Source organism: Mustela erminea, chromosome 12 (genome assembly GCF_009829155.1).
Source record: "Mustela erminea isolate mMusErm1 chromosome 12, mMusErm1.Pri, whole genome shotgun sequence".
Classification (NCBI taxonomy): Eukaryota; Metazoa; Chordata; class Mammalia; order Carnivora; family Mustelidae; genus Mustela; species Mustela erminea.
In genome coordinates this window covers 59,903,060-59,929,169 of record NC_045625.1, presented here as the reverse complement: position 1 = coordinate 59,929,169, position 26,110 = coordinate 59,903,060, and the positions used below count along the sequence as shown (strand labels likewise).

At 37.1% G+C, this 26,110-nt stretch overlaps 1 protein-coding gene across 45 annotated transcripts in view; it reads right to left on the bottom strand.

The window, feature by feature from the left end:
- Positions 1-26,110, bottom strand: part of PTPRD (protein tyrosine phosphatase receptor type D) — a 2,254,226-nt gene that overhangs the window by 9,048 nt on the left and 2,219,068 nt on the right. For 44 of the 45 annotated variants that reach the window (XM_032307455.1, XM_032307469.1, XM_032307463.1 and 41 more), the window contains 4 exons: positions 5,347-5,632; positions 4,744-4,922; positions 3,791-3,917; positions 2,446-2,571 (listed from right to left, as the gene is read on the bottom strand). In XM_032307455.1, the coding sequence (XP_032163346.1) occupies positions 2,446-2,571; positions 3,791-3,917; positions 4,744-4,922; positions 5,347-5,632 (718 nt within the window). Of the gene's footprint in view, positions 1-2,445; positions 2,572-3,790; positions 3,918-4,743; positions 4,923-5,346; positions 5,633-13,758; positions 14,317-26,110 lie in introns of those variants that run through there. The other variant, XM_032307482.1, reaches the window with a different exon arrangement.

Sequence of the window (26,110 nt, the reverse complement as noted above, 5' to 3'; positions counted from 1 at the left end):
TACTGTGCTTGCTTATTTCTAGCACTGTCAAGTGACAAATAGTGACACTGAAAGGATCTGACACAGACTGGGTAGCTGTTAACCTGGATGCCCCACATGTCTCAGAGGCATACAATTTCTAGCTGTGGCAGTGCACACAGAATGTGCTATGCAACTATGCTGTTGAGTAAGAAGTGAGGCATCCCTCAAGGAAAGGAAAGAGATTATTAGCAAATAAGCACTTTATTCTGAAAAAGAGGACTCTTCTGGCTGACCACAGGAATTAAGGCACTCATGGGGAGCTTTAACAGGTAGACTGAACAGTGGAAAGAAAACAAGCTGGATAGAAGAAGGGTCTCCTCTAACGTGATTAGGCAAAAGTGCTCGGACTCATGAAGTATAAATGGTTTGAGGAGGAGCTACTCATGTGCTTCTGATTCCTCCTAGAACAGTGTTTTCAGAAGCACAACCAAAGCAGAAGGGACCCTCTGTTTCCAGAAATAAGAATAACAATTATGCCCACCAACTTTCTTCTCTGAATCCACCGAGAGGAAAAGAATTCAAATTCCAAGCTTGGAGAGACCAATCTTGTTTGAAGAGGCCCTGCTCCAGTTAAGACCTCCATTTGTTTCTCCTTTCCATTTTTGTAACACCTCTCTCCCCTTTAAAGGCCTTTTGGACTTGGGTGTGCATGTTCCCCAGTAGACAAAGACCCAATCTTTCCAATTCAGTCATATTGAGAGGTAGGGATGGCTTAGCTCGAGGTGGGCACATATCAACTGGCCTTGTGGTTTCCACAGGAACAGGGCATATTCCTGATGGCATCATTTGATAAAGCAGGAAGATCACATTAAGTTTGTGAGAACACTCAGAAATATGAAAATAACTGCTTGACCCCATTATTAACTTATGGATGGTTACCATGGAAGCATGATTTACTTCCCTCTGTTTCTGGAAAAGGTTTGGAAAGCACAAGGAGGAAACCAAAGGCTGGGTAAACAGATTTGTCCTCCTCCAAATATCCCAGAGATTTCATTTCCGACCACAGTTGCTTTTAGCAGCAAGAAGAGGTCATGTGCACAAACCCTTCCTATTTAGAGGAAAGACCGGCTGATTCCATTTAAAGATTACCTGTTTAACAAAACTGCGTTCCAAGTGCCAACTTGGAACTGAAAAGTTCAGATTAGAAACACACTAGGAACACAAACAGCAAATGTGATGGCAGCTAGGAAAATTATAAAAATCACAAAGGGCCTTTTTTAAATAGAATGTGAACAGGTTCTTACTTCAATATTTCTTTTGATTTTGGGGATCAGATTTAATTTGGGCAAGTGAGGAGTGGTAAAGAAGGTGTGTCTGCTATTTGCAGGGCCTGGACCCTAGTCTTTATCATCAGAAATGGTTGGTGAGTTTGCTTGGAATGTACTGAAGATTTTTCACTCATATATCTATCTTCAAATTCTGAAAGGACACTTCGACAGACTTAACTGCTGCCTTGAGTAGGGTCACCTTCAGAGTAGTTAAGATCTCAGACTTCCTGGGATTAACAGGTCTATCACCTGGGCCAACCAGCCTGCTTACCATTTTCTCTTTCACTTTAGGGCAACAGCCAGGGCATGGCTTTGGGGATTAGCAGACAATCTCTAAACATGCGTATTGGTTGGAAAAGCTCCTTTCCAGAAAAAAAAAAAACAATGGATCAAGTAAATAGCTCTGTCCTGGAGTTTTATTCAACCCACCTACTGTGACAGTTCCAAAAACAAAGCAGGGCTTTGACTGACCCCACTCTCTCCTAAGATGTGTTTGTAATCATGGTTTGAAAGTGGCCAAAGGCAGGGATATTAAAGTTTATGCATAGAACATCTTACATCAGGGCTGAACCTTGGACTCAGCAATCTAGATAAGAAATGCAGAATGAAAATTAGCTAACAAGGGTCATGGGTGCACAGCTCTCACGGACAGACACATTAGCACACTGAGGAATAAACCATGCCAGGAATCAAATTAGAATGTGCAAAGCTTGTCAGAGTCTTCTAAAGAATGCCATTTGCTCTGCAGTTTTAAAATCATACCAAATTAACCTCCAAGCCCACATGACCTAAAGGGCTTTGCAAAACAACAACATATTTACAGCCTCAAGTAATGAAGAAGTCAAAAAGCTACAAAGAGAATGAGCTGAGAAAGTGAATGTAAGCATAGCAAACCAATCAGTAAATGCTTCCCAGGACACACACTTACCAAGTATATCCCCAAAGTTGGGCTGCCAGATGTTATGTTTGAATGGAAGCCAACCCTGGGTTTGTGAGAACACTTACCAGACAGAGGAAAAGTTACTCTTACATTAAAAAACAAAACAGTCCTCCAAGATCAGTTATTTCTTTTCATTTTGACAATATGATCACTTGGCAAATATTTCTCCCAAAGCTTTTCAGCTAAAGGTTAATAACTTAAGATTGGTCAGCTTACCCTGGCATCTGTGACCTTGAATTCTCTTAGGATATACTGTGGCATGTTGTACTCAGCCATGGGATCTACAACAAAGTACTGGTATCTTGCAGATCGTTCTGCTGGCCAGTATTGGTGACATTTCTCCTAAAAGGAGAGAAGATTAATGTCAAACTATATAAAGTACCAATAAATTTTTATCTATCATCTATCAATCTATATATTTAATTTCTTTCTCTCAATGAAAGTTCAAAATTCAAGGCCATTCCAATTACATGTGACACAATTTTCTCTTTGAAACCAAAAGTTCCTTGAGAACAGAAAAATCATATGGTTTAATATTTGCTCATGGCATCAAGCACAGTACTTACATACAGTAGCTTATTAACACACATCAGTTGAATTAAATGCTTTGATAGGGCACGTGTCTTCATACCTACAATTTCTCCAAATACTAACATTGGTCCTTGGATATAATGCTGGCCCTATCAATCATGCATTGCACCACGAGAACAGACTTGTGTTACTGTGTTATGGAATGAATAGGACCATCAAGTGTGAATGTATAAGGAAACCTCTATATTGATCTGGTCTCATTTCCCTTGTCAGCTGAGGAAACTGGAGCCCAAGAAGTATTAATGATCTGGCTAAAGCAGAGAATCAACTATGAATATTCAGAATAGTCAGGTTACTTTCCTAGTTTGGCATTTGTTGCTCTTTATTCACTTTAAATGAGGAGTTTTAGACCCATTTCCACATTTATGCAAGGAAGAGAGAAAGAAAATATCTTAAACAAATAGAATAAAATGCTTACATCTATTGAATATAAGTGGTAAGTCCTTAGGTATCTCTAATACTATTTTATGTATTTTTCAGAATAATCACTTTCAAAAAACAGATCTGAGATGACCAGATTATATTCTTGGAAAAACTATGTAGCTTTCTAACATACTATTCAATATGGGGTGGAGGGTGGGCAGGTAAGAATTTGCTTCACAAGTGAAAGAAAGTCAAGTTTCTTCACACAGAGAAATGATGGCACATTTGCTCGTGAAACTCCAGCTTGTCCAGGGTGGAAGGAAAAAAGACTATGCTGAGAGTTGGGACCGATATCAAACAGGGACATCTGTTTCTTTGCTCCTATGATCATGTCGTACTGGAAACAAAATACCAGCTCTTTCTTCAAAACGAACAAATTAATGAACTTGATGTGGCTTTGCAAGTTAAAAATCAACAAAAGAGTAATGAATGGTCCATAAGATGTCTGGAGAACTCTACATTTCTAGGAAGTGATGCTGGGCCCTAGGTTATTAAGATTAAATCATCATTTCTTCATGGAGTAAATGTCTTATGAGAAGACACTTACTCTGCCCATCTCACGTAGCTTGGTGAGCATCACAACAATGGTGGAATTATGTTCCCAGAGCATTCGCCAGAAATCTTCGGTGGTCTCTGCCAAGGGGCCCTGGGTAGCGATGTAGGCTTTCTGTTGTCTATATTACAGAAAATAAAAGTAGCATGTTAAAGTAATCAGAGAACATGCAAAAGTTCACATTTGGTACATAAATATCACCCAGTAATGAAAACTAAAAACATATTATCAGGGCAATTACAGTAAATGTCCATTAACATTGTGTAAACAAATGAGAATATTTACATTTTGGGGGCTCTGCAAAAGGAATTGCTTTGTTAATATTATGATGTATGTCTTTATCATTATTATTTAAATTTTAGTGCAATCCTAATAGCTCAATTTCATATATCATACAAGTCACTTAAGAAACAGTGGTGTGGTTTAATTTTATAGATATGACTTTACACAATCTATTAAAATTATGAAATATGGTGTAAAACAGCTTCTTCATTAAGCCCTTCCACAACCCAGTGATTTTTTTAAAATTTTTTTTAAGATTTTATTTATTTATTTGACAGGCAGAGATCACAAGTGGGCAGAGAAACAGGTAGAGAAAAAGAGGGGGAAGCAGGCTCACCACTGAGCAGAGAGCCTGATGTGGGACTTGATCCCAGGACCCTGAGATCATGACCTGAGCCAAAGGCAGAGGCTTTACCCCACTGAGCCACACAGGTGCCCCTATAACCCATTGATTTTTGAAGGAAGAGTGCAAAAGGCCAGATTAAAGATTCGATGACTGCTTCTTATTCTTAACAAAAATAATAAAAAACAAATACCAAGGGTCTGAATGCTGACCTATGCAGAAAAAAGATGCTTTGAATTGAGATGAAATTCATTCTGGCTGCGAAACTAGGGCACATGTAAATATCAAGGCTTTGGACTGTCAGGGGAGCAAGAGTATATACCTGTATCCATCAATAAAACTGGCATTGATGTAATCAGATCCTTCTACCCCTCTGATAGGCTGCAGGCATACTCTCGTAGATTCATATGGCATAATATTAACAAGGCGATTTTTGAATTTATTACATGGAAGATTGGCACTGATGAATCTTGAGGTGTGAGCTTTAGAGCTGGCTAGACGCTGTTGAATAAAAGAAAAGAAAAAAATCTGACAAAGATAATTTCAGCCTATGGTCAGATGCAATGTATTCAAGATTTCCTCTTTAGATATAAAGCTTATGTTTACTTTAAAGCAAAGGACTCTTCAAATTGCACTGCTTTTCACTTCTACCTAATGATTCCATATAGTTTACCAAATTTTTAAATACATTCTGAGAGTAGGATCTCTCAATTTAAATTAGGGTACAAAAGAGCTTGAGGTATTGTTAGGAAGCAAAGAACAGAAAAGGGAAAGAGGAAGAAAGTGTTTTATAGTCAGACACTTGAGAAGGTCAAGTAAATCTTGTAACTTCAGAATTTGAAAGGTTAAGAAAGTGAAGCCACAACTCAAAGACAATCCCAGAATGACTTGCTCCTGAATTACCACATCACATCCAATATCATACCTTAAATTCAAGCTCCATTCCTGTGACATTCTCTCCTGCTTCTATTTGTGTCAGCTTCTGAATGTAGGCATACAAGTTTCTAGCTGGCACTTCGGTATTTCCACAAGTCACTGCTTCTAACAGTGCATCATGGATAAAGATGTATTGGTCTTCTGTTTGAACCATGTAATTCCTCTGGGCTCTCATTAAAGTTACATGGCCATAAATATCTACAGTTTTTTCATGCTTTATTCTTTCTAACATAGCATCTATTACGATGAAACAACCAGTCCGGCCAACTCCCGCACTACAAGAAAAACAAAGAGAAAAGAGAAGTCCAAATAAATCTATCAGAACACCAAAACATAAAAAATTATTTCAATTCTCACTAAGTGGACTTTAAACCCATTAATTCTTTTCAACTCTCTGTTGGGATTATTTTGGAGCACTCTAAAGTAAAAAGTATTATCAAGTCACTATAACCAGAAGACAGGGAATCAAATACCAAGTAAAATTAATTTGGTTTCAAAATGTAAAAAATTGAATCCAAAAATATGGTGGTCCTTGATCATATAATACAAAGTAGACATTATTTTGAAACTGTTAAAAAACACAAATACTTAAGTTGTTTATATTAGAAGATATTTTAAAAATTGGTTAAGATCTAATTAGGCTTTATCTTTTTGTAAAACTTCTCCATCTATTTCACTTCAATTTGTGAAATAAAAATTAGAAAATCACTTAATCTGAAACAGTTCATATTCTAAAACCCAGCAAGGAAGTTTTAAAATCAACTTAGTGGGAAATAGATAATTAAAATATTAAAATGTTACACTCTAAAAAGTGCAGGGTATTTACAATGAAAATAAATTCCTACTAAAAATATAATCACTAGAGAGTAGGTGTGCCTTTTGTTTTTACTCTCTTCTCCTCCAGAGTCGAATGTATTTTGAAATTCCAGGTGAAATTCAAGTATTCTGTGTCGGAAAATAAAAACCTTAGTCTTTGTTACTGAAGATCCTCTGAGGTATTTTTTAAACTCCATTACTTTGGGACTTATGGGTCATTTTCCAGTTGGTGGAAACCAATTCAAAGAAGAGAAGGTGAGAGAGTGAGCAAAACCCAAAGACAAGATCTGCTGGTCCAAGGAGATAATCTAATTTACTGAACTGGATTATAGAGTCAGGTGGTTGAAACATTGGAATTTCCTCAAGTGTTGAAAAGAATACTGACAAAATAACACATCTGTTTTTTTTTTAAATCTCTATGTAAGCCTTGTTTGTCTCATATCAAACTCTTTAGAGTGAGTCTGTTTATATGTCAAGTATGGTTGAATCCAACATATTTTTTTACTTTTTTTTTTTTTAAGATTTTATTTGTTTATTTGACAGAGATCACAAGCAGGCAGAGAGGCAGGCAGAGAGAGAGGGAGGGAAGCAGGTTCCCCAGTGAGCAGGGAGCCCGATGCGGGGCTTGATCCCAGGACCTGCGATCATGACCTGAGCTGAAGGCAGGGGATTTAACTCGTTGAGCCACCCAGGTGCCCTATTTTTCTCCTCTTGATCATGGATATTTACCTGGCTGGGAAACATGTAATCAACAGGAATAGGTATCCATCACCACCACAGACACTAAGCAACAGACAGTCTCTTTCATTAGCTACATGCCACTGTTTCTTGTCATTTCTGTATCTATGTAGTTATTTATTTATCCATCTGTCCACTGACATGTCTTTCTCTCTCTCTCTTTTATTTATTTATTTCTTTTTATTTATTTATTTATTTATTTATTTTTTAAGATTTTACTTATCTATTTGACAGACAGAGATCACAAGTAGACAGAGAGGCAGGCAGAGAGAGAGAGGAAGAAGCAGGCTCCCCACTGAGCAGAGAGCCGGATGCAAGGCTCCATCCCAGGACCCTGAGATCATGACCTGAGCCGAAAGCAGAGGCTTTAACCCACTGAGCCACCCAGGTGCCCTGTCCTTCTCTTTATTCAATGAACTGCACTTTGTTAAGTAGCATAGGGAATACAACATTAAAGATGACTTACATCATGCCTTTAAGAGCTTAGCATCTGTAAATGAGGTAAAAGTTTACTTAACCATTTATATTAAAAGACAAAAAAAAAAAGAGAAAGAGAGAGAGAGAGACTAAGGAGGTGTCAGTTCTGTGGATTATAGGGCATTTGAACCACGACTTGGGAGGGTAGGAAGGACGGGGCAACTGAGGAGGCTAGAATAGCAAAAGAGAAACAATGGCTTTTGCAGTCAGACTGTTGGCTCTGGGAGTTACATGAGAAACTTTCCATTGGCCTAGTGAGGCACTTGAACAAGGAACATACCAGAAGTCCAAATGAATGAGTTTAGTGAGTACTAGGGTGCCTGACACAACTGAAGTGTCAATTTCTCTAGTGCCAAGCGGCCACAAGGTGGTTAAGAAAGCATTTTGTAACAAATAATACCTTTATTTGACTACTGAGCAGTACAGATCAAACCTAGCTTCCACAAAGTGACATGCCATTAAGATGTAATGCAAAAGCCCATGGAGACAGAGTCTTTGAAGTGACAGAACTATTTTTTAGCACGCAATTAGAGAGGTCCACAAAGTCCCATTTTATCTAGTTTTTTCTACCAATAAACCTAAGAGAGGGCGAATTTTTCCTGTCATTCTCCATGCCCCTACTTCCTTCCCTGCCCCAGGCAGGATTAATCATCCTCTGTTCCTGATCACCCCAGTACAGTCTTAGTCACATCACATTATTAATTAACCTGGTTGGTCTGCCATCCACAAATCATGGTGCATCCAGTAACTACATTTTCTATTACCTTTGTGTGCCTTGCACCAAGCATGCAGTCGGTGCTCACTAATGTTTGTAAAATAAGAAAATCAGTCAGGATTGGCATCAGAGCTCTTATGTAACGAGCAGCCATCCATGTTCAGCAAGCCCACTGAGGAAGCAGGACTCTTCAGTTAGTGAAAGAAATCCCACATTTGATAAAAGCTCGGAACTGTGCAGAGAATGCCTGAAGACTGCTCCACGGTGCTGGGTCGGGAGACCGGAAAATGCTTTGAGTGGCCTCTGTGTCTCGGTCTTCTGATCTGCCATCACAGTGTAATTAAAAGAAACAGAGTAAGACAGAATCTGAAGAACAGAAGTAACCTCCTACATTGGGAGGTTCCAAGACTATGATTAATACCTTTTTCTCCTTTTCTATATTGTTTCTCTTAGTTGTTTTCATCCTAACTGTGCATTGTTTCTAACTGGATACAGCTTCATGCAGTTCTTTATAGTGGAAACCATTCCATAAGCCTTATAACTGAGCCCTAAATACTAAGTCAGTTCTAGATAATGGCGGGATATTTCCCCAAAATACGCATTAAGGACCACTCTCAAATGTCTGGATGATGCATAGATTCATATTCAGAGAGAAAGATATCACAGAATCTTGGAAAATTAATAGGAATGACTAGTTTCAAACAGTAGCAACCTCTTCATGGTGGTAATGAGAGAAAAAAATAAAATATATGTCTGAGTCTAAATTACAAACTGTGGAGAGAAAAGAAAGAAGATAGGGTATGCCTTAAGCAAAACCCATTTTTTTAATCCCCCAAATTTGAAATACTATTAACTGCCCAATCTTATATGTAAGATAAGGAAGGAGCTGACCCTTTTAACTTATGCGTTACCTCTTCTTTAGGAGGAAATGTTCTTAGGAGTTTTAAATGTTAGAGGTGTCTCTTAGCTTGAAGTAAAAAGGTACTTTTTCCAGATATCAACAGCTGGGGGTATTTGAGAAAAATCACTTTTAACTTCTTCCTTGCTTTCCCGTTTTTCTTAAATCGCTATAGTCTTTAAGTCTTAAGGCTTAAGGCTGAATTAACCATACAGAGTGTTTTCCAAACATAAAGGAAGAAACAGTTACTTTGTAGGTACAAACTGCATTTTAAAATTATACCTCTGAAGCTGACAAAAGGCCTACGTAGTGTTGATGCTGAGAAAATTATGATAAAATCACTGCAGGATCGTTTGAGATTAGGCTTTCAAAATCTTGCTTTAATCTACCCCTCAAGCTGTTCTCCACTCTATCCTCCTATTTCCAATAAATAATACGTTACACTGGAAGAACTTTCTGCTTTCCCATATACTGTCACGGTAAACGAGATGGCAGTAAAGCTCCTTCCCACCATAGTGCTTCGTTCCCAGGAGGCATTCAGCAAAGGTCTGTCGGTTCCCTTTTCCCTTCTATGATTTATAACATTTGGAAGCTGCCCTCCAGTCCTCTAGCTAATGGTAAATGGCCAAAAAGGGACTCAAAGGGAGGCTGTGTGGTGCTAAACTTTAGCACCACATTCCATGGCACTATCTTTGCTTCCTATTATTTCCTGCCAGTTGGATCAGAAAAAAGAAATAAAAAGAAAACAAAACAAAACAAAAAAGAAAAATACCTTTCTTGTGGCACATCCCTCTAGAACACCCTTTTAGCAGAGTTCAATAATCCCGAGTGCAAGTTCCTTGAAAAGCTTTTTATTTCCCTTGGTTTTTGATACTTCCCTTTGGTCAAAAGTAGGAAAATAGGGACCTTCAGTACAAAACCATGCGGAACACGCAGCCCATGAGTTGAGCCAAAAGGGACTATGATTCACATGGAATGGTTCTATTGACTCCATGACAGGGTAGAATTTCTAGCAAGTTGGAAACCAAGACCAAACTCTAAAAGCCATCTTCAGAAACCTACTAGCATCCCTTCAGATTGTGCCTTGGTGAGCCATGTTTTTTTCTGTCTAATGTCTGTACTGATTATCCTCATGCTTTGGATTTTTCCATTTGTATCCTTTTTTCTAATTCACACACCTCAGCCAGCTTTCAAAATGTAGATAATGTCCCCAAAGTTCTGTCCTCCTTTCTCTCATTCCCCCTCATGATTTAACAATAATCTTAAAAAAAAAAAAAAAAAGATTCCTAAAGCAATAGACCTTTCACTGAGCATAAGTGGAGACCTATATTTCAAGTTGCCCTCAAGTTTCTCTAAAAATAAATAGATTCCAAGATTAATCAGCATCTTCTCTGCTCAGATCTGCTCTTCCCTTTCTCTCTTTCTTTACTCTTCAGGTCTAAAATTTAAGAATCAGTTTGGATTGTTTTTCCCTCCTGCCCTGCATGATAATAAATTATAAATTCCTGTGCTTTCAGCCTCTACAAATTTTATTCAACTATACATCAATGGTGTGCTGGAGCTGGAAAAGCCAATTGTTAAATTCTCAGAAATTTTGCTTAATTAAATATATTTAAGATAAAGGTATACTAAAACACAGTGCTTCTTAATTACTTTTCATTTATGCTCTTGAGCTAAAACTATTATATAATGGTGTACTACTGAACATCTCTCCCAAGTTTTGCATTCAGTGATGTCACATTTGTATCTTGAAATCAGATATGGTGGGAGGACTTACACCAAGGAAACTAGCAAAAACTTGTTTTCCTCTCACAGAGCTGGTTGTTACACATTACCAGCACACACTGGCTGTCCTGATTCATCCATGCCCACCAGCCAGGGACAGGCAGGAAAGTGCTCCTTACTTTGTTTTTCCATCCACATATTCTTGTAAGACTCAAATATTTATCCCACAAATATTTACAGAGTGCCTACCACGTGCTAAGACTTCGGGGAAGTGGTGAGCAAAACCGACAGAATCCTTGGAGATTATAGTTTAGCAGGAGAATTAGATAGTAAGTAATCATATGAATAAGTAGGTAATTTTAAATCCCCAACCACTGCTATGAGGTAAATATACATCATGCTGGCTGAGTACTTTTGAGGAAATGTCATTTAAACTGATACCTGTTATAGACTGAATTGTGTCCTCTCAAAATCCATATGTCGAAGCCTTATCCCTCAACGTGACTATATTTGGTGATAGGGTCCTCAGGGATGTAATAAGGTTAAATAAGGTCATAATGGTGAGGCCCTTACCCAGTTAGACTGGTATCTTTGTAAGAAGAGACATCAGAGAACTATATATAAGTAAAACAGTTATTTTAGAGAATTACTGTTAATACAGTTATACCTTTAATAAAAATGTTTAAAGATTTTATTTACTTATTTGACAGACAGAGATCACAAGTAGGCAGAGAGGCAGGCAGAGAGAGAGAGAGAGGAGGAAGCAGGCCTCCTGCTGAGCAGAGAGCCCCATGCGGGGCTCGATCCCAGGACCCTGGGATCATGACTTGAGCTGAAGGCAGAGGCTTTAACCCACTGAGCCACCCAGGCGCCCCAATAAAAATGTTTAAAACAACACTTTAAAAAAAAAGATTTTAGTTATTTATTTGACAGAGAGATCAAAAGTAGGCAGAGAGGCAGGGGGAGAGAGAGGGGGAAGCAGACTCCCTGCTGAGCAAAGAGCCTGATGCGAGCCTCGATCCCAGGACCCTGGGATCATGACCTAAGCTGAAGGTAGAGGTTTTAACCTACTGAGCCACCCAGGTGCCCCTTATAAACAACACTTAAAATGGAAAATAAATATGTGGAATCTGCCCTTTTTCCCCACGCTGCCTTTCGGCCACCCTGGCTTTCATTTAGTTACTCAAATAGGATAAGCATTTTCCATGCCAGGGCCTTTTCTTGGGATATTCTCTCCTAGAAATCTTTTCCTTCTTCAATCAATAAACCATTCTTTGTCCTTTAGATATTGTGTGTGTCCTCTAGGACTGGATGCCTTAAACAACAGAAATGTATTTTCTGTACGTTTAGGAGGCAAGAAGTCTAAGATTAAGTTGCCATCAGGGTTAGTTTCTGGTGAGACCTCTCCTTTTGGCTTAAGATAGCAACCTTTTAGTTGTGTCTTGACATGGTGTTTCCCTGTGCATGGGCAGAGAGAGAGAGCGCTCTATCTCCAAATACAGTTACACTAGGGGAGGGAGGGTAAGGCCTTCAATATATGAATTTTGAGGGGACACAATTCAGTCCATAGCAGGTATCAATTTAAATCAATTGAAATTCTTTATAAGTGCTTTGCCAGCATGATAGACATGTACCTCACAACAGTTGTTGAAATTTATAATTATATATTTACTCATATGGTATTTAGTACCTAATTCTCCTGCTAAACTGAAATCTCCATGATGATAGAATCTTCCGTTCATTTCGCTTACCACCTCACTGATGTCTCAGCACATGGTAGGCACTCAGTAAATATTTGCGGGATAATAGCATCACCAACTCCTGAGGGTTTTTTTTTTTTTTTTTTCTGATACATCTATTTGTTTGCTGGAATATGTCTTTGAATAATGTTTTATGTAAAATATGCATGGATAGTATTATTCCTGATGCTTTGTCTACCTGAGAATATTTATTTGCTTTTACCTAGTTAAAACCGTTAAAACTCGGAAAATACTTTCATTATAAGAGTCATGGATTTCCCCAGCTCCAGGCTAATTAAAACATATTTAAAGCTTTCTTAGCTCTGGGCCTTTCCTCCTCTGTATCAGGTCTACGTGTTGATATCTACCTTCCTCCAGACTCCTCTCACATGCCATGTCCTTGATCAAGACTATCCCCTGGTTTACTCCTCCTTGGATCTCCGTGGAAGTGTATACTTCTCTATCAGCAATTGCCTTACCTCATATTTGTTTTCTCATTATTATCTTTATGTCAATTAATAATCTCCTTGAGGAGATTGAGAGCAACAGCTTCCTTGTCTCTACTGTGTTTGACAATTTTTCATGGCAATTTCCATGCCAGGGAAATAGGAAGTCTTCAACTTGAGTTGCAAATTTTTAAAAATATGAGTTTAAAAATCTGAAGTTGTTTCTTTTGGATCAATGACATACACAGGAACATTCCTCAAAGTCCCCTGGTGTGGAAATACTACTTTGATACATGTTTACAGAAATAAAGGGAGTTCTTAAAGTCTGATGAGATGGAAGCAACCTGTGTTTATGCTCTGCTCCAGTTGCTCAGAAACAACAAACCTCAGGCACCACTTTTTCCTTAAGAAACTGAACGCTGAAAATTCAGAGCTTTTAGAAGTACGCCAGCCTACTTTTGTTTGAATTTCCACGTTTCTGCAACAGCACATATTTTACTTCCTTCTCCAATTTGCTCTATTTTTCACCCATCAGTACTGAGTGCAGTGCACCTCTCAAAATGAAGGATTGTAGTTCTAAAAGCAAATGCATTTTTCTTTGATCCTGAAAAACTCAGCTCCTCATTGCAGCAATAATGACGGAACCCTATTTAGTGCTGTTTGTTTTTCATCATTTCAACAGCCTTCAACCTGAAACATGGTAAGAACAGCAAAACTGATAAACCACCCTTATTTTTATCTGTTTTCTGTCAGAGTAGTTGCCAAGCATAGAGACAGATTTTTCTAAATAATCTTAAAAAAAAAAAAAGTGCATAACCCCGTGCTTCATGCTGAGGCCAGTACAATTCAGAACATTTATTATGTTACAGAACATTCCTGCAAAAAGGGAAGAGGACAGCACTGTTAAATCAACTCTAGCATCAGGCTGGTTCCTGTATCCTCTTAAGTAAATCCAACTTTCTGAGCTACCTTCCAGTGAAGACAATGATGCCACCAAAGCAAACCAAATTATTGACAAAATTTTGCCTTAAAAACAATAGCAAGAAGAACAACAACAAAAACCATTTGAGTCAGTGATAGACATTCCAGTATTTATAAGCTGAAAGACTATGCAATCCATTGAGCAAGTACGCCTACTAGGAAATTGTTATTACTTCAATGTTATCGTTTATCCAGTTACAACATTTGTTTTCAATTTCTAAAAACATGATTGAGTCAGTCCCATGAGTTGAAATATGCTTAATGTCCCGTGATGCGATACGGTAGTAATGTGCAAAAGGAAAACATTAAGAGGCATAAGGGGGCTGTTTTGTACTAAAATCATTCTGGGGATTGCTTAAAAGTTGGCTTTTCTGATTAATCTGGTGGAGTGTTAATGTGGACCCTTTACTGATACTTCAATGATCTGGCAAAAAAAAAAAAAAAAAAGACAATAGAATTAGGAGATTTTACAGATCATTTAGTTAGATGCAAAGTCAGTAAAATATGAACCAGGAATCTTGGTGAGCATTTTGTACATATATCAGCTCATAATTAGATTGGATATTACAGTTCGGCTGCAACAAAAATGGCATTTACCAACTGCAAAAACATAAGAAAGGACATCTATGAGAGAATGGATTGAGTTTTATGACCGATGTTTGCAAGATTAGTCAGATGACTGTCTTGCTATAACTGTGATGTGATTTTGATATGGCTGTCCTTGTAAAACTCTTCCTTCATTTATTAGTTAAAAATTAACATTTAACTTAACATTCAACTATACTGGGAAACTCCAGAATATTTAGCGCTTTCTACAAAAAACTGACCCAGAAGTAGTTTTGTATCACATCCTCTGGCATCTCTTTTGCCTTGAATCACCAGAGAAATTATGCCAATTCCTTTGACATAAATATTCATCTGCTTGATTTACTTTTATATATTATAAAATAAAAATTAAATATTTTGAACAAACTGTCAATTAAAATTTTCTATGCTATTAAACACAGACTAAAAGCCGAGGTTTTATAGATGTTGGAGGGGGCAATTTTTGTGTTCATTAAAATTTCAAGTGCATGTATTCTTTGACACAGTAGCTCTATTTATAGAAATCCATCACTGAGGCATACGTACACATATTCTTCCTAAGAGAATCTTAGAAAGGGATTTTCATTGCAACATTATTTGAAATAACAAATTAATTATGTAAAACAATTACTATGACTAAAGAAATGGTTAAATTATAATATATAAATACCAGGAATACCAGTAAAAAGAAGGAGGCAAATCCACACATTAACAAACAAACAAACAAAGATTGTCCAAGACCTTATTTAGCTCACCTAACTATGTTGCAGACCAACAGGCACATCATGATGCCATTCTTATTTTTTAAAAAGACCATACAACAAGATTACATATTTTTATATGCATACATGTTGATGGATAGGACTCGATCTGCAAAGATATACAAATTATTACAAAAGTTACCTCTTAGAGGAGACTGGTATTGGTTTTGGTGTTGTAAGGGGATACTTTTACCTTAGTTGAAGTGCTCAATTTTTTAGATTAAATTTCATTTCATTATTATTCATATTATTAAGAAGAGAGATTAAATTTCATTTCATTATTATTCATATTATTAAGAAGAGAGAATCTTAAGCAGACTTCACACCCAGCATGGAGCCCAGTGTGGGGCTCCACGTCACGACCCTGAGGTCATGACCTGAGCTGAAATCAAGAGTCAGATGTTTAATCGGCTGAGCCACTCAAATTTTCTTTTGTTTGTTTTCTAAAAAAGAACAACATAATCATGCAATAATGGAATTAAGTAATATAGAATAATGAATAAAAGTTGCCATTATAATGATATTAAAGATCAATATACAGTTGAGATCTTAAAGAGATAGAGAAGAGACAGAGATCCTAAAGGTAGAATCCTATCCACTCTAGCTCAGGAATATTGCCCAGAGATGGATTCTCAGGAAAAGTCTGGGCAATGTTGGCAACTACTTACAACCAGGATTTGGTTCTGCCATTTGGCACAGGATTTTAAGGTGTGGGTTTCAGAAAACAGGGCAATAGAGAAAACAGCATAGAGAAGAGAATGCTTAGTAATGAGTTAGAATAAACAAAAGTTAGGATGAGATAACCTAGAACCTTGTCACTCCAGGAAAAAAAAAAGTGTCTTGCCCTCTTGGGTGGCATCCTCCAGTGATCAGAAGTTCATACTTCATCAACAGAGAAGCAACAGAAGCTAAGCACAGAGAAACTGACATGAAAAGGATCTTAGTCTAGAATATTGAGATATCAAGGATAACCTAGCCAGATCACATTAGGACATTTTATTTTTCCATCATGATCTGAGGGGGCCTTCTTAAAAAGAGTCTACAAAAAAATCCACATGGACCAAATCATATTTTTTTTCTTTCAATTATGTTGACTCAAACAAAAATCCTCCAAAGACTTCTGTATGATTTTGGCTCTGTCTCAACATTATCTGCCGAACACATTCCCTATTATTCTTATAATGTGGTGCTCAAGATAAATTAGAAGGCTAATATGTTTACCTAAAGAACCCTGAATATGCCATAGCAGGTCTTATTTTACAGATGGATTGAGGAGGCCACTGGGCACAGGTAGAAACCTACTCAGCTGGCCCCAATAATTGGTAATTGACTTGAATCTGAATGAGGTCAACTGAATGATGCTATAGAAGAATATGGAACTATATCATTTTCACAGAGATTTTCTTTGTAAATGGCCCATCAGTTCATATTCTCAATTATTTTCATAATGACACAAAATTATCTACATTTTGAAAGTGGATACAACTATTAACCAGGCCTGCCAAGTAAAGCTGCATAGGCTGTATACTGCTCAACCCAAAGAACATTATAGTCGTGTCAACTACAATGTGTAAAACCTGTTCCATGAATGCAGCAGATTCGCCATAGCAATATAAATGCCCTTATTCCTGACTCAGCTTAAGCAGAATCAAAGAGAAAAGTCAGGGGAAGGAAACTGTAAGATATCAAACTTCAGCAATTGAACTTCAGCAACTTTATTTTAATCATTTTGGGAAATATGTCAATGTTTTCCCACAAGGGCAAGTTTTCAGGGTTTTAATTTTTCCTTTTCAAAGATGTTAGTATGTTCATTTAGACATAAATTGTCCAACGGTTTTAAAGGATCTAAAATCTAAATCAGGGGTTACAAATTGGTGTCTCTATGTTTAGTCTGGTCCTTTCCCTTGGGTTCTTTTGTTTGATGCCCACAAGTTTTTTTGTAAGGCAGTAAGAATCTCAGTCTCACTACCTACTGTCTCATACAGGGCCTGCCTCACTTCTTTATAACCCCTTGTAGGCCCCCAGCAGGCCTTTGTGCTGTGTCTCCATGGATCTGATCTGGCTTCTTAAACTCACAGGTTTCTGAATTCCTGCATCAGTACTTCTCCTTACCTCTTCAAATTTGTCTGCTTACTTGGATTTTTCAAAGGAGGAACCTGAGACCTGGGGAGGGTTAAGAATTTGACCAAGATCTTGTGGCTATTAGAGCAGAGCTGAGACCTGAGGCTTAGGTCTATGTCTCCTCTTTCCCAGATTCATGTTTCCAGAAGGGGGTAAGGGTAGTTTACTGGAAACAATCTTCCTTAGAGCTCTCAGATGGATCCTAAGTCCATGATTCTATCAATTTAGGCTTGCAAGAATGTAGGTCTAAAAGAGACATACTGTGCCTATAACTGTCCTTTAATCATGAAACATTAGATTCCCTGTTCTATTCAACTGCCACAAGTGAAATGCATTAAGTGGCTTTTGAAGCACTGTCAAAATAGATTTTTGTGTACCTGGCTATATATTAACTAGTTATACTGATGTCAGCTCTATCTGTTCCAGATAGATGGATGACTTTCCATAAGCATAGTATTCATACACGATGAGTACTTAATTAATACAAATGACTATTGAGTGTATTTAGAATGATATACTGGTCATATTGGATGATGGGAGTAGAGAACTTTTCTCAGAAGAGAATGCCTCTTCTGAAAAGTAATATCAGAAGATGGGGAACATGGTCACAAGACTGTGACAACAGAAAGATGAAAATATTCAATAATTCGTTCAATAAATACAAAATGAGAGATTCCTCTTCTATCTATCAAGCACCAGGCAATGTACCACGAGGCATCAAAGCACAATTCCTTCAGTGTTAAAAAAGAGATTACTGGGTTCTGTCCTAGAGACTCCACTACAGTAGGTGTGGAGTAGAAATCAAGACTGCATTTCTAACAAGCTCCAAAATGTTCCTGTTGCTGCCAGTCCATGGGCAGAGAAAATACTCTTTTCATATTTCTATAACTAAATAGGTACAAAAAATGTACAAAATACATTAATTATCTATGCCCATGTGTGTGTATATAAATTTAAAAACAAAATCTTGGGGTGCCTGCGTGGCTGAGTCAGTTAAGTATCTGCCCTTGGCTCAGGTCATGATTCCAAGGTCCTGGGATTGAGGCCCATGGGCTCCCTGCTTAGTGGAGAGTCTGCTTCCCCCTCTCTCCCCCTGCCTGAGTTCAATCTCTCTCTCTCTCTCTCTTTCTTTCACTCAAATAAATAAAAAAAACAAAATCTTGAAAAAATAGTGACCTTTAAAATAAAAATTCTGACCTGTCATTCACATAGATTTTTTGACCTAACCATGTTAAAATTTCAATGCAAAAAGGAGATTGTGAAGTTTGCTCTGAAAAACGTATGTTCTTTTTTTTATTTTAAGACAAAATACTTTACTATCTCCAGATACCTGTACATATATGGAATTATCTTGTAATAAAACTCAGATGCCAAAAGCCTACTTTGCAAGTTTTTTTTGTGAGAAACAACCCCAATATGAGCAAATCAGATACCATGTAATAAGACCCAAAAATATTTTTCCAAAGACAGAAAGAAAAATATCCAGGCAGCAGAACCCTGATTGGAAAGACACAATACAAAGATAACAGAACTATTTTTAAGCTACATTTTATAACTAGGGGCACAGCAAAATAGTTTGAAATAGAAAGTTTTCATGCTGATTACATGAAATCAAAATATACACTGTTCAAAGGCAGCTAACATTTAAAAAATGTAGCCTAGTTTATGCAATGAATTTCGGTGTTCTTTTAGTCTGGGAATATTACAAAATACATTGCAGGTACAGCTGGGAAAACTCAATGATACCCATGTCCAAATCTCAGCTATTAGGTTATAAAAATATTTTCACATTTCCTGCAGATGTCTAGATTCCTTTCTTTGCTAGTAATTTTAATTCAGAACTCATTATTGACAGCTGTTTGTTCTGATAGACCCTAATTGCTCTTTTACCAGACTCAGCTGCAAGCGGGCTGATTTCCTTCCCCTTATAGAGTATATTACATATAAACACAGGCAGGAAAAAAAAATAACCAATTAACTAAATACGTGTGTATAAAATGATTCATTGAGAGCAATGATCAAGTAATGTATCTAATGGCAACATAGGTCAAAGGAAATTACAGCACTTACCATTTACAGTATTAATTATATGGAAATATTCATAAGCATTAAAATATATAGATGATGAGTGGCAGCATGTGAGAATCTGCTCCTTTATTGATAGGTATGGGAGTTTTGACCTGCTCTGTTGTCAACCTAGACCATCTCAACCCTCCTTAAACAACCTGGGGTTTCTTGCTCCTGAGAGGTCACCATATTGATGCCAAATTTAGCAGACACCCGATGGGCACAGTTCACTGCAGCTCAGAACTCCCAGGCTCAACCTATCCTTTTGCCATAGCCTCCCCAATAAATGGGACTACAGGCATACACCATGGCAGGGGGCTGAAAATTCACCTTTTCATTAAAGAGACTTCTAAATTACTATATTTAAGTAATTGATAAGGCACTTAATCTATGGAAGAATTAACTCAATAACATCTGACATCCCATGTGCATAGAACTTGAGATGTCTGCTGTAACCAGATGGAACCTCACATGCTGTGGGGCTGTTTTGCTGAGCACCAACTCTTCCTTGCTCTCCAGTCATGGCTATGGATGAACTGTTTTTCCTAACTTTGCAGGAAGAGGAGTACAAATTCATTGATGGCAAAGCTACTTCCCTTGGAAGATTCTCTTCAAAGGCAATGCTTCATTTTAGCAGCTCCCCAAGAGATACAGAAACAGCTTGGCAATGCTCATTCCACCACATGCCTCAGCAACCTTGCTCATGGAGTTTAGGCCAATTTGGGGACCCCAAGCTGCCTTCCTCAGTGGACTGGAACCCTCTGTACAGGAGCAAATCCAGAGCCGGATTCAGCAGAGACCATATGAGCAGCAGATAATACTGCATCTGAGAAGAACAATAGCTTATTTTATTTCCTGTCTGTGTGCTCTGAAAGTGGAGGGAATGTGGTGATCAGGGATGGGCAACTGCTCCTTGTAAGGAACCCATTCAAGGAAAATAAAATTTTTCTTAACATCAGGGACACTATATGGTGCTTTCTTTTCTGGGGGCACTAAGTGCTTCTCTTTAAAGACTTAATCTACCTCATATAGGGAGGAAGATGTTGGGAATGGGATGCTTATTACCCTGATAATTCTCAGGGTTGCAGCATACATTTCCATTAATACCAGACATAATAGTAATTAGGATGCAAGCCCTAGACTCAACATTTACAAAGCCTCACATATAATGAATGTAAAGTGTCCCACAGGGCTTGGTGCCCACAAAATCTGGTCCAGAGCCTACTTCCAGCCTCTCTCCCAACCAAGTAACAAGAGAAACCGTTTGGCATTTTAAGAATAATGCTACTGCCCTTTTTTAATTTTTTACCTATACAACACAGATTATACCATTTAGAATTCTTTCATGGCTTTGTTCCTGGAATCGTTTTGGGTAAGAACACTTCCAGTCATGTTCATTTATCCATCAAATATTTATTAAGCATTTTTTTTTCATGTGTACCATAGATCCAGGGAAGACAAATGTGAAGCTGAACTCTTAGATACCATTTCTGACCTCATATCTCTAATAGTTGGATGTTACAGTACTGGGAAGAAATGCAGTTTCTGGCTATAGAAGTTAATACTGACCACACTAAAGAATCCCATTTTTTTTTCTTAAAAGTTCACTTTTTAGTGATTAAAATAATTTAAACATAATTGAATTTTTGGCTGCATTGGTGAAATGGACTATTTTGTTTTCACGTAAGTGTGAAAGGGAAAGCAGTGATGTGATATGCTTGTTTTATGAGTCAGTTTGGCAAGTGGAAAGAACATGGACTTTAGAGATTCAACATCTGGCTCTTCCACCTGCTAGCTGTGTGACGTTAGGTCATGTATTTATCCTCCCTAAGCCTTAGTTTTCTCATCTTTAAAATTTAAACCCACTCTAAATGTTGCTATAAGGTTATTGTTGGCAAAAAAAAAAAATCCCTTTAATTATATATTCTTTTTTTTAAAGATTTTATTTATTTATTTGACAGAGATCACAAGTAGGCAGAGAGGCAAGCAGAGAGAAAGGAAGGGAAGCAGGCTCCCCACTCAGCAGAGAGCCCGATACGGGGTTCGATCCCAGGACCCTGGGATCATAACCTGAGCTGAAGGCAGAGGCTTTAACCCACTGAGCCACCCAGGTGCCCTAATATATATTCTTAATAAATGTTCATTTTCTTACTCTTTTTTCTATGAATTAAGGACCTAGAGTTTAATATTTTAATTCATTGGCTAATGGCAGAGTAGCTAATGCAATTTTTCTATTCTTGCATGGTTTATTTTAATGACCTATACTAATGAACTAATGAAACTAATATCCCATTTTATATCCTGATTTCTATCTTGTCAAGATAAAACAATGCCATATACAAGTGAATCAGATTTTAGACTTGAAAGGAATATTAGAGATGATCTCATCTAGTGGTTCTCAAAGTGCTACCACTGACAAGCAGCATCCTTTAGGAATTTGTTAGAAATGCAGATTTGGGGACCCTACCTTGACCTAGAGAATCAGAGACTCTGGGGGTAGTGGCAAAAACCCTGAGTTTCAATACGCCTCTCAGGTGATCCTGATGCATGCTGAAGTTTAAGAATCACCTCCAAGACAGTCCTTTAAATTTAACAGATGGAGAGTCTGATTCAAAGGGGCACATGCGTCCCAGTGTTTATAGAAGCAATGTAACCACAGCCAAAATATGGAAAGAGCCCATATGTCCATCAAGAGATGAATGGATAAAGAAGGAATGGTATATACATACAATGGAATATTACTCAGCCTTAAAAAAGAATGTGATCTTACCATTTGCAATGAGATGGATGGAACTAGAGAGTATTATGCTAAGTGAAATAAGTGATTAAAGAAAGACAAATACCATATGATTTTACTCATATGTGGAATTTAACAAACAAAAGAAACAAATGGAAAAAAAGAAAAGAAAGAGAGAGGCAAACCAAGAAACAGACTCATAAGTATAGAGAACAAACTTATGGTTACTAGAGGAGAAGTGGGTGGGGGGATGGGTAAAATAGATGAGGGGGATTAAGAAGTGTACTTGATCTGATGAGTACCAGGTGTTGTACGGATATGTTGAATCACTTTATTGGACACCTGGACCTAATATTATACTGTATGTTAACTAGAATTTGAATAAAAACAAAACAAAACAAAAAACAAGAATGCCAAGGGTGAGGGGAATAGAGTTTCATGTTTAAATAAGTTTCAGAAATTCCCCTTTGAAAGTTCACAACAGTAATGAGTACTATATAGGATTGGGGAACTCTGTTGTAAAGTAATTTAACTTAGTTTAACCCATTCCTTTCTTAACTATAGAAAAAACTCCCCAGATAACATCTATTAACAACTCAGGACAGAGTCTACACATACACTAATTAGATAGTCTGAATTCTGTTTTTATATTTCTTGTAGAGTAGAGAATGGGTATGGAAACTATTCATTGGATTATGTGTACTGATAATTGTTTGGGAAAAACTCAACATTTGGATTTGCAAAATTGCTATTTTTATTTCTCTTTTTTCCTAAATCAGGTAGCTGATAATTTCTGAATTCAGCTTTATTTTCACAGACTAAAACAAGGAAGCTTTAAACAGGGGAGTGTGAGGCATTGAATGTTAAATAAGAGTGGTGAGCCTATGATGAACTAAGACTTTAAAAAAAACCTTAATTTTAAAATAAATGCATTGAATAAAAAAAATAGCTGTCTGCAAGTCAAAATCTGCTAAGTACAATTTTGGAAACAAGCTCTCCAAAGAGGGAGGTGGTTTCAATAGTCTGGAACCATTTCAAAACTTGATGCAAATAATAGGAAACTATGGCATGCTCATGGATTAGAAGAACCAGTTTTGTTAAAATGTTTATTCTCCCTAAAAGAATCCATAGATTCAATGCAATCTGTATCAAAATACAAGCAGCGTCTTTCATAGAACTAGAACATATAATGCTGCAATTTGTATGGAGCCAGAAACATCCCAAAGAGTCAAAGCAATCTTGAGAAAAAAGAACAAAGCTAGAGGTATCACAATTCTAGGTTTCAAGATACACAATAGAGCTATAGTAATCAAAACAGTATGGTATGGGCACAAAATTAGACACACAGACCTGTGGAACAGAACAGAGAGCCCAGAAATAAACCACATTTATATGGCCAATTAATCTGTGATAAAAGAGGCAAGAATATACAATAAAAAAGATAGTCTCTCAACAAATGGTGCTGGGAAAACTGTACAACTATGTGCAAAAGGAGAAAGGTGGGTCACTTTCTTACACCACACACATAAATGAACTCAAAATGGATTAAAGACCTAAATGGGAGACTTGAAACCACTAAAGTCCTAGAAGAAAAAAAAATAGGCAATAACCTCTCTGACATCAGCCACAAAATCATTTTTCTAGAAATGTCTCCTGAGGCATGGGAAACAAAAAAAAAATCAACTATTGAGACTACCTCAAAATAAAGAGCTTTTCCACAGTGAAGGAAACCATCAGCAAAGCAAAAAAGCAACCTATTGAATGGGGAAGATATCTGCAAATGACATTTCTGATAAGAGGTTAATATCCAAAATATATAAAGAACTGTTACCACTCAACTCCTCTGTAAAAGCAATAATAATCCAATTAAAAATGAGCAGGAAAATGTTCAATATCACTAATCATCAGGGACATGCAAATCAAAATAACAATGAAAGCACTTTACACCTGTCAGAATAGCAGGAATCAAAAAGATAGGAAATGACAAGTATTGATGAGGATGTGGAGAAAAAGGAGCCCAGTGTTGGTGGGAACGCAAACTATTGTGGAAAATAGTGTGGAGTTTCCTCAAAAATTAGGTGCAAAAATAATGAATACTGTTATGCTGGAAATAAAAAAAAAAAATTAAAAATAGAAATACCATATGATCCTTTAATTCCACTACTAGGCATTTACTCAAAGAAAACATAACAAACTAAACTAATTCAAAAAGATATACACACTCCAGTGTTTATTGCAACATTATTTACAACAGCCATGTGGAAAAAACCCAAATGTTCATTTTACAGATGAATGGATAAAAAGAGGTGACACACACAGAGGAATATTACTCAGCCATAAAAAAGAATGTGATTTTTACCATTTGCAACAACATGAATGGAACTTGAGGGTGTAGTAAGTCAAATAAGTCAGACAGTGAAAAATAAATACTATAAGATTTCACCCATATGTGGAATTAAAGAAACAAGACAAATGAACAAAGAAAAAAGAGACAAACAAACAAAAAAACAAAACAAAGGCTCTTAAATACAGGACACAAACAAGTGGTAGTCAATAGGTAGGTGGGTGGGAACATGGGTGAGATAGATAAGAAAGAAAAGGTAGAAACTTCCAGTTCCAAAATAAATGAGTCATGGACATGAAAGGTAAACCACAGGGAATATGATCAATAAGATTATAGAAATGATGTTTGGTTACAGGTGATGACTAGACTCACTGTGGTGAGCACCAAGTAATCTCTAGAACTGTTACATTACTATGTTGCCCATCTGAAACTAAAATGACACTGTTAATCATACCCCAATAATTATAATATGAAAACTGTGATGCTGTTAAGACTTTAGATTTAGAGAAGCAGTGCAAGATTATGGTGGCATGGAAGACAGAGTCAGGCATCTTTCCCCAGGAGCCAGTGGTAAGGAGTGCCCTTTACATTAAGTATGTTCATGGAAATTGAACATTTACCTGAGCAAAGGCTGCCCAGGTTATTAAAATCTCACATGTTGAATGGCAGTTATGTAATGAGTTTCTTTTAAAAAATAGAAAATGAACTGCCATTTATGTAAACACTGCTTGAAATGTTGATAACTGAAGCCAGAGATAGGTGCTTAGGGGTTCATTATACATTCTCTCTGCACTCGGGTATGTTTGAAATGTTACACTGAAAAAAAAATTAGGAGAAATGAACTATTTTCCCCCTAAAATAAAGCTCTTTCCAAGTGTAGGGTCCCTCAGGGGGAAAAATAACAAAGAAGATGTTGTTTAGAACCCTTAACTGAGTTCTAATAGATAAGACTGGACCTAAGTTACTTATATCAGAGCCAAACTTTGATATGATGCAGCTTTAAAGAGAGACCGTGGACACTAGCGATAATTGCAGAAGTGCTACTTGATGTTATCTATATGGAAATGCAGGCAGTATACAGCAAAATGTGCAGTGTTCACCTTAGGGACTGTTATCCCTTTGCATGCTATGATTGCCATGAAGATTCACTCTAAAAATAACTTACATGCAGAATTATCATTTCAAATTTTTAAAATCTGTTTATTCTTAAGCCTTTAGGAAATATAAGCACAACAAAGGTATATATACATAGCTCTTCTAACGACCACATTCACAGAGATTCTTATTGAATTCTAGGAAAGGTACTGCCAACTTGTGGCTTTACTATTGTGCCCAACAAATCAATAGTTTTGAGTTTAATTGAACCAAGATAACAAGTGAATTTCAGGCTGTAGTACATCAGAGAAAATAATCTGAGGCCAAGTCAATCATTTCCAGACACACAAAAGAGAGATGAAATGTTAACCACAGGTTATAAAGAATTTTGTGGTTTGCAACATGATTGGCTATGGCTTTTCAAATGAAAATAGTGAACAAGAGTCCAGTCTGAGCAAGATACTTTGTCTGCATGACTAGAATTCAGCTGGGTTAAGGTTGATGAAGT